The 7,713-nt window shown below is 48.2% G+C and overlaps 4 protein-coding genes across 4 annotated transcripts in view; 2 read left to right on the top strand and 2 right to left on the bottom strand.

The window, feature by feature from the left end:
* Window positions 1-134: 134 nt before the first annotated feature.
* Window positions 135-2,194, bottom strand: FOXG_11106 (tRNA (adenine-N(1)-)-methyltransferase non-catalytic subunit). Its single transcript, XM_018390614.1, has 2 exons — window positions 2,082-2,194; window positions 135-2,032 (listed from the first exon to the last, which is right to left on the bottom strand). The coding sequence occupies exons 1-2, from the start codon at window positions 2,168-2,170 to the stop codon at window positions 397-399; spliced, it is 1,725 nt and encodes a 574-aa protein (XP_018249116.1). The 5' UTR covers window positions 2,171-2,194; the 3' UTR covers window positions 135-396.
* A 567-nt stretch (window positions 2,195-2,761) lies between these two features.
* FOXG_11107 (uncharacterized protein) lies at window positions 2,762-4,795 on the bottom strand (the record flags this gene model as incomplete). Its single annotated transcript, XM_018390615.1, has 6 exons — window positions 2,762-2,922; window positions 2,977-3,756; window positions 3,811-4,051; window positions 4,098-4,577; window positions 4,626-4,723; window positions 4,771-4,795. 6 exons carry the CDS (start codon window positions 4,793-4,795, stop codon window positions 2,762-2,764), a joined length of 1,785 nt encoding a protein of 594 aa, XP_018249117.1.
* Window positions 4,796-5,944: 1,149 nt separating this feature from the next.
* Window positions 5,945-6,527, top strand: FOXG_20458 (uncharacterized protein). Its single transcript, XM_018400740.1, has one exon. The coding sequence runs from the start codon at window positions 6,133-6,135 to the stop codon at window positions 6,517-6,519; it is 387 nt and encodes a 128-aa protein (XP_018249118.1). The 5' UTR covers window positions 5,945-6,132; the 3' UTR covers window positions 6,520-6,527.
* Window positions 6,528-6,937: 410 nt separating this feature from the next.
* Window positions 6,938-7,713, top strand: part of FOXG_20459 (uncharacterized protein) — a gene marked incomplete at both ends in the record, with an annotated part of 3,791 nt that continues 3,015 nt past the window's right edge. The window contains 2 exons of the mRNA XM_018400741.1: window positions 6,938-7,569; window positions 7,620-7,703. Coding sequence (XP_018249119.1) covers window positions 6,938-7,569; window positions 7,620-7,703 — 716 coding nt within the window. The remainder of the gene's footprint in view (window positions 7,570-7,619; window positions 7,704-7,713) is intronic.

Below are 7,713 nucleotides of genomic sequence, written 5' to 3' on the forward strand. Positions count from 1 at the left end.
ATCGATCTTATTTCCCTTTCATATGGGACGTGCTATTTGACATTGCAGTATGAGATTGGGTTGGGCGACGGCATCGCATTGTTATTCAACAAGATTGTTTCTTTATTGATATGAACAAGAGGTTCATCGTGTAACAACTTCAACAAATATTGTGATTCATCTATACAAGTTTACCACTGGCATATATATTGCCTTGTTGGCTCCGAAGGAATAACCAGGAAATAGATGCCAGTAAAGGCTTAGAAGGTCAACCAAAAGAAGCCCAAAATGCTTGACTCATATCAAATGGGTTTGTGAACTGGACGAGATGGCGGTATCAACTTGCACATGCTCCAGTTAGATGATTACTTATACGTACGCTATCAAGACATCCCTGATCCAAAACCTCTCTTCAACTCAGGTTTCTAGCTTTCTCCTCTTAAACCTTCCTCTCGCCTCGATTTTACCTTCAACAGGCACCGCCCTCCACGCTGTCAATAAGAATCCATCTGCACCTCCACGACCCATCATGAAAGGATGTGTCCTTCCGGGAAGAACCTGCCATCGTCGTGCCCTGCTAGTCTGGATAGTCACTCCGAGCAGAAGCGTAGGGTTGATGGGGAACTCTTCGCTGCCCTCCCAGCGCTCAAGCTCTTCAGCTGTTTTGCTTTCAACCTCTGCTGGAGGCGATGATACCCATGCGGCTCGACGCGCCACACTGAAGCAATCGGCTAGTTGCGTCAGGGGCTCGATGGTGGGAGAGTAAATCGCGATGGGGGCGCCACCGGCTAGTAAAGGAACTGTACTGCGAACAATAGAGATGGGATCCATGGTGCTTGCAACTGCGAGACCTGAAAACCCTCCAGCGCGTGTTGTGTCGACCACATGCCGAATACGCGCCCACCTTCTTCTCTTGCGGTGATAATTCCCTCTACGATTCGTCTTCCATGTTGCAATTTCCTCTGGTGTTGCTTCGGGTGGCTTGTTGTTGTATGCGTCGTCTTCCTCGGGGGAAAGCAGCTGCAGCCATGAAATATCCATGAGGTTGGTGTCGAGGGGGTGGTAGGGTGGAGAGGGGTTGGCGTTTGCGGCGTCGTAGTTGAAGTATCGTAGAAGGGCGAGGTTGGGCTGGGTCTGGCCGTGGATCAGGGTAAGGGTGTTCTTGTTGACGTAGGGGACGTTGAAGTCGCTTCGCTTAGAAGATCGCTTCTTCTCCTGCTTTTGTTCGGGGTCTGCTGCTTCTGTTGTCTGGGGCTGGTCTTGATCCATTTCGTCTGTAGGGGCAGTGTTGGTTTCTGTGACTTCTGGTGCAGCGGGATCTTCCGTGTTCTCCTCCTCAGGCTTGGGATGCAGAATGTCCATCCTCTCAGCCAAAGATGCCACCAGCAAGCCACCCGTATCATCCACCACCAACCACCTCCCGCCCTGTGAAGCACCAGCATCCTCGGTAGGAACACCGCCATAGTGAACATCAGCCCAGCAACCGACCAGCGCCATCATCTCCTGCCTCATCTCCAGAATCTTTGAAGCATCGCGATCCTCCAGCAACCATTGCGCTAGCATCGGCACGTCAAGGGGTAACACCGTAAACCGTCGAATATACTTTTTCGTCTTGAGGAGCTTATACTTGGCCAGAGAATACGCCGTCTTTTGGTCAATAGCTGTATGCGACAGCAGTAGCTTGGCGATGAGCTCCTTGCCTGCCGATGCGCCCTTGCGCTTGAGCTCCTCAATCTCTTCCGGCTTGAGTGTCTGTCGGGCCGAGTCGTCGATGATCTCGCGATTCGATCGGATAAGAACCTTTCCGCTCTCGTCGACGAGGGTGAGCTCCTCTCCATCTGCAGCTGCAACAACATCGTCTCCCTCGGCTGGTTCTGTCGCTTCGGCGCTGGTGTCGGCCAAGTCGTCGGCATTGAGCTCTTTAGCGGATACGACGCGGAGACGCGCAAATGTCTCGCCTTCGCGCTTGTCTTGGACCTCGTATGTGAAGTGGTACGGACGGTTGATGATCAGATTTGTTGGGAATGAGCCATACTTGCCCAGCGAGATTGTCCTGTCGCAAATTAGTCGTGCAGAGGGTGGGGAAAAGATATTTGGCTTACGTATTTGGTACGACCTGTAATACACGATATGTCTCATTGGGAAGCCGCAGGGCTACCCATGAATTGGGCTGTACCGTCTCCTTGTCCATTGCGTTTGTTGGAGCGAGTGTGATTTGCGATTCTTGGAAAGAAGAAAAAACTAAGGTAAGCCAGCCTCACCTCGGTGAGCCCCGCCACGGCCCCCACACTCCGATCTTCACCGAGATCTCGGCAGCAAGGGGAGGCAAGAAAACTTACTATGGTAGGACCTCTTGTCTAAGTAATAAAAAGATATAAGTAAGTTTAATATATCTTAGGAAGCCTTTAGACCAGTTTATGAGGCTTATTCTCACGAGAAACTTATAGAATGGAAATTCACGTTAAATGACAATTATTTTGAAAATTAACACTGAATTGAAGGTACTGAGTAGCATGAAACTGCCTAAGCAGCTGCATCTGCTGCAATCGCCAAAAACCACAAGTCACTCACCTGTCTATTAGTTTCTTCTACAAAAGACCTACTCCGTAGTACTAACGGGTTTCGCAGTCCATAGAAAACCAATAACGACTTGCAAGACTCAACCAAACCTCTCATATTCGGTGTAAGTCAGCATCGCAAAATGCACAAAGTCTATCCTTCCATGTGCTCAAAACCTCTCGTGGCTTCATACTCAAAGTCAAAATTTGACGTCAATGTCCACTCATGCAATTCGGTCGTCATGAGCGCCCCGGTCGTTCGTGGCAGATCCAGAGTGTCCACCAAAAAGAGAGGCGATAAAGTCGCAGATAGCGTACCAAGCATAGAGGACCAAGCTCATGCTTCCGAAAAGAATGAGAGGTACAAGAGTGTAGGTCGCAAGATCTATGAAATCAGTTGGCATATGTTTCAGATAAGGGGGCATGAGGGAATACTTACAGACAAAGCCGTCGGAGCGCTTGACGATGTTGTACAACTCGTTTCGCATGATGTTCTCAGCGCCCTGCTCCCACTTCCAGGGGCCGACCATTCGGAACTTGGTGTTGAAGTTGGATCCCATGGCCCAGGTGTAGAACACCTTCCAACCCTTCTTCATGACCGAAAGGGCCTTGGGTGCAGAACCGATATCAAGAGCGAGCTGGTAAGCATAGCTCTCATGGTCAACAGCTCGCTTGGTTTCATAGAAACTGTAGTTACCTCGTGGGTGAAGACGATAGTCGAGGTCGTAGGACTCGAGGGCATTGAAGTCACGGACCGCAGGCACCTCCTTAGGGTACTGGTGCTGGAGCAGGTGAAGAACCCACAGCTGAGCCTGTAGCTCGGCGAGAGGTGGGATTGCCCCAATAGAAGGGCGGACAAATCCAATGTAGCCAAGAGTCACATCTCCTTCTTTGTAGATCTCTCGAATGTTGGTCTGAGAGACAGTTGGGTACTCGTTGTCCAGGAAAGGGAAATCTCGAGTGTAGCCAGTCGCAAAGACCAAGACATCTGGCTTGAGCTGCTCCTTTGGGAGGATCGAATCACTCGGAAGCTTGTTGTCGAACTGCATGCAGCCATCTCGATCGATGCTCATGGGCCAGGTCATCACGTCGATCTTCTTGCCCTTAGTATCTTCAATCTTGACATTCATGAAGAAAGATCGGATACGGTTGCCCCATGACTGGGATCGCTTGCCGACGCTCATGTATGGCAGAGCCTTGTCGGACTTGCAGAGGAGAACTATTCATATGTTAGCTATTATATCTCTTAATCATGGAAAAGGGGGATACTTACTTGAATCCATGTACTTGCGAGTTGGGCTCATCTGGCCAACCCACTGATCAGGACCCTCTTCAGTGCCTGAGATGATTTTATGCATGTTCTTGATCCAGCTGTCATAGTAATTCCAGAGAAGCTGGCTCTTCTGGAGCTTTGGATGCACATAGGCTGTGTCGAACAAGCTGGCGACAGAGGTGTCGACAGGCTTGTTGGCAGTGGATGTGGGACGTCCCAAGACTTGGGGAATAGGGATGATCTGTGAATTATTAGCTTATACTTACAAGATTGTTGTGATAACATACCCTAGGTGCACAAAAGAATCCATCGCGATGGCAGATAGTCACAGTCTTTGCGCCAGAAGTGACAGCGAGATACGCAAGATCCATACCGGTCTCACCAGCACCCATGATGTACACATTAGTGTTTTCACCAAACTGATCTCGAGACTTCAGACGGGATGAGTGAAGGATCGTGGGAACTCGTTCGATACCCTCGATGTAGGGCATGACTGGGTTGACGTTGATTCCACTGCAGACAGCAACGGCATCACACTCCCAATCAAAGGCACCACGCTTGTGGAGCAGAGAGATGACATGGCCAATGTTGTTAGGTCCACGACGAACTTTGTCAGCCTTTGTGTTACGCTCGATCATAGGCCAGAGGGAGAAGTTGGTGGCGTAGTCCTTGAGATACTGGACGTAGACTTCAGGGGTAACGAAGTCGGGGGCATTGTCTGGAAGACGAAAGTCGGAGAAAGCAGTCAGATACTTTGAAGAGACGAGCTATGATATGATTAGCATACGTTTTCATTAAAGTAAAGGGGTGATGACTTGCCTCAGCGTCTTCGTAGACGCGATAGGAGAAAGTGCCTCCGATTTGGGACTCAGCTTCAAAGAGTCGGACCTCGATAGGAGGAATGGGGGAAGTACTCGTGGGCGTGAGCAAGGAATCTAAGGGTAGCTAGTCCAGCTGGACCACCGCCGATGACAGCTACCTTCATGTTGACTTGTCTTGGTAGGTCGTGATCATACAAAAGAGTTGCAAGATGGTTATGGTTGATAGACAGTGAGATGGTGATGATCAACAATGAGATGTTGTTATGACTGTTGACGGAGGATGAAGAGATAGATGAAACGATGTTTGAAAGAAATAAGATGATATTAAGACTATGGATGAGTAAATATATTACAAACAATGTTCCTGGTGAATCAGGCTGGACGCTGCCACTGCCAGTGTCAAATGGAGAGTGCTAAGTAAACAGCGATATGTTCGCTCTCGGACGGAACTGAACAGTATATAAGTTAAATACACTGATGCATTTCGATATTGTTCATTATTGAAGGATATGCGATTGAATTGATAGATATTCTAGATATCACAGACATATGGAAGAGTGCCGAGGCGAAAAGTGAGGGCATCGCGAGTTTCGTGTAGTAGTAGATTTTATGGCTTGAAAAGCCTCACGGTTGGATAGTTTAAGATAGACATTTCATGGCACATAACTTTCAACTGTTTCTTTGAATGTTCACTTCTGAAACCTTGTATATAAAACATTTCTCTTGTTCATATGCCTGAACATGCCATTTCTGCTCATTCAATGAAATCATGGGTGCTCATCTCCGGATAACGTTACACACTACCGTTTCGAACATTCGTACACGTATTGATCGCACCTCTTCCTCCATACCTCACCCAGCTATTGAATACGTTTGTTGATCTAGAGCTCAGACCATTACTTGTGAATGCTACCAATTCCGTCCAGAATGAGGCCTCCTATGAAACTAACCATAAACATCAACAAGACTTTTCCCCCTAGTGTTGTTCTTTGCAACTATTGTCCTATTGTCCTATTGTTTACTATGGAATCACAAGATTGAGGAAGACCCCATGGGGAAAACAATGGATCGTCGATTCGCCATCAAACTCAATGACAATAAGCCTCGGCACTCGTTTAAGCTTAAAGCTTATCGCAAACCTACGGGACGCTCAAATTTCGTATTCCATCGTCTGATCTCGTTTAATGTAAATGCAGCTGTCGTTTCTACACCAAGAATCGTTAGGTTATCTCCGTTCCTGCCTATTTCCTTTGTTTCGACCTATCGAAGATTTCCCAACAAAGTTACTCCTCAATTTGGGCCTCAGGAACCAACGCAAAAAGTCCTTCGATGTCATCGACAACTTCTTTCTTCAGCATCGTCAAACAACTATTGGACTTCTTTTTCACAAGACGAGATGCATCCTGCAGCCAGCTTTGGAGACGGACCGACCTCGTCATTTGACTACGACCTATCATCATCAATCACGCAAACCTGCTCAGCATAGCCCCTGGATCACTTCATGTTACATTTTCACATGCAATCTTCCATCAAGTTGCGAATTCTAGGAGGCATGGAACTTGCACATCTACACGAAGAGACGGGGACTGGGACTGGGACCGGGATAGAGAGCCTAGGGAACCGACTTACTATTCCTGAGCAATGCGGAGGCCTTACGATGTGGAACCCATCGAATGGCGCGATGGACATTCACCTACATCTTGGCTATGTGCCACAACGCCTCATTCTCCTCCATGGAACTGATCTCCTAGGTGAATCTGCTGGAATATGGTCCCAATGTCGAGTCGAAGCGGAAAGCTCAGCAAAGGGACTGTTGTGGTATCTCAATTACTATCATGGTGTTCATTCAAAGACATGGACATTTCATAGAGTCCAGCTTAGCAGTTGAATTTGAAGCAACTCATGAAAAAAATTAGAGGCAATTCATGGTCTTGCTTCATTTAATCAACTTGGATAAACATCAGATCGGTTTGTTGTTGAAGCCCCTCTCCTCACCCTCACTTTCATTGGCAACGTTGCTAGGGCATCATCGATCCACAAAGCCCCTTTCGACACAATATCTCCTCATTCTGAAGTTTGACATACTTCTCACCGAAGCCTCGAAACTCTGAATACCGCCATGAAGGCGGCGTCATCATGCTTCCAACCTCCTCCTTCCACATGTGAGATTCAGCAAGTGAGATGAGACGCCACATGATTCTAAGTACAAAAGAGATGGAGGATCTCCAGTGATCAGTCTCATCAAACCGATCAAGTTCTCACCTCATTCGTTACCCTCTCATTTCTGCACTCTGTTCGAGTAAGAGATGAGAACGTCCCTCTTTTACGCCCTCAACGGGGCCCTCGGGGTTGTAGCCCACGAGTCGCTTGCCCATTTCAAGATTGAATCCGGTAAAGAAGAGAATCGCTCTCTTGAAGGATGTTCAAAGGATGGCAAGCACAAGTGGGTTCCCGACCCTGCGACATTTGTCTTCCCTGAGAACGACTACAAGCCTGGCAACTCCTGGGATCTCTGTGTCGGCACATCTCATTGCGCCCCCCACGAGGCCTTGACTCAGGTTTCTTTCGATTTCAAGGACAACGGCATCGTCTTCAACTTCAAGCATATCGACCACTACAAGTACGAAGATGTAGCCGTCTACATCGAGCGTGGTCAGCCGCCCACAGAGGACTCTTTCAAGTACAACAAGAAGAGCGACCACTGCAAGGCCAAGAACGACTACAAGGAGGCCAAGTGCTTGGTCCCCTTCTTCTCCCTCTCGGATGGCGGCTCTTACGGCGACCTCTGTCCCCTCGAGGACAATGGAGGCTGGAGACTTTACATCAAAGTCAAGGCTACCATTTCCCACGGGCACAAGAAGTACGAGCTCTACAGCCGCTCTCCTGATATTAACGAGAAGTACTTCGTTCTCAGCTACACTTGCGCTGAGTGCAAGGAGTAAGTCAACCCCTTAATAAGCATGCCCCACTTCACCTAACATTACTCAGGTACAAGCACAAGAAGATCGAGTTGATTGAGGAGAAGGAAGAAGAGGAAGAGGCCGAAGCCGAAGAATCTGAAGAAGAAAAGAAGTACCAGGAG

The sequence above is a fragment of the Fusarium oxysporum genome, chromosome 1, assembly GCF_000149955.1.
Source record: "Fusarium oxysporum f. sp. lycopersici 4287 chromosome 1, whole genome shotgun sequence".
Taxonomy (NCBI): Eukaryota; Fungi; Ascomycota; class Sordariomycetes; order Hypocreales; family Nectriaceae; genus Fusarium; species Fusarium oxysporum.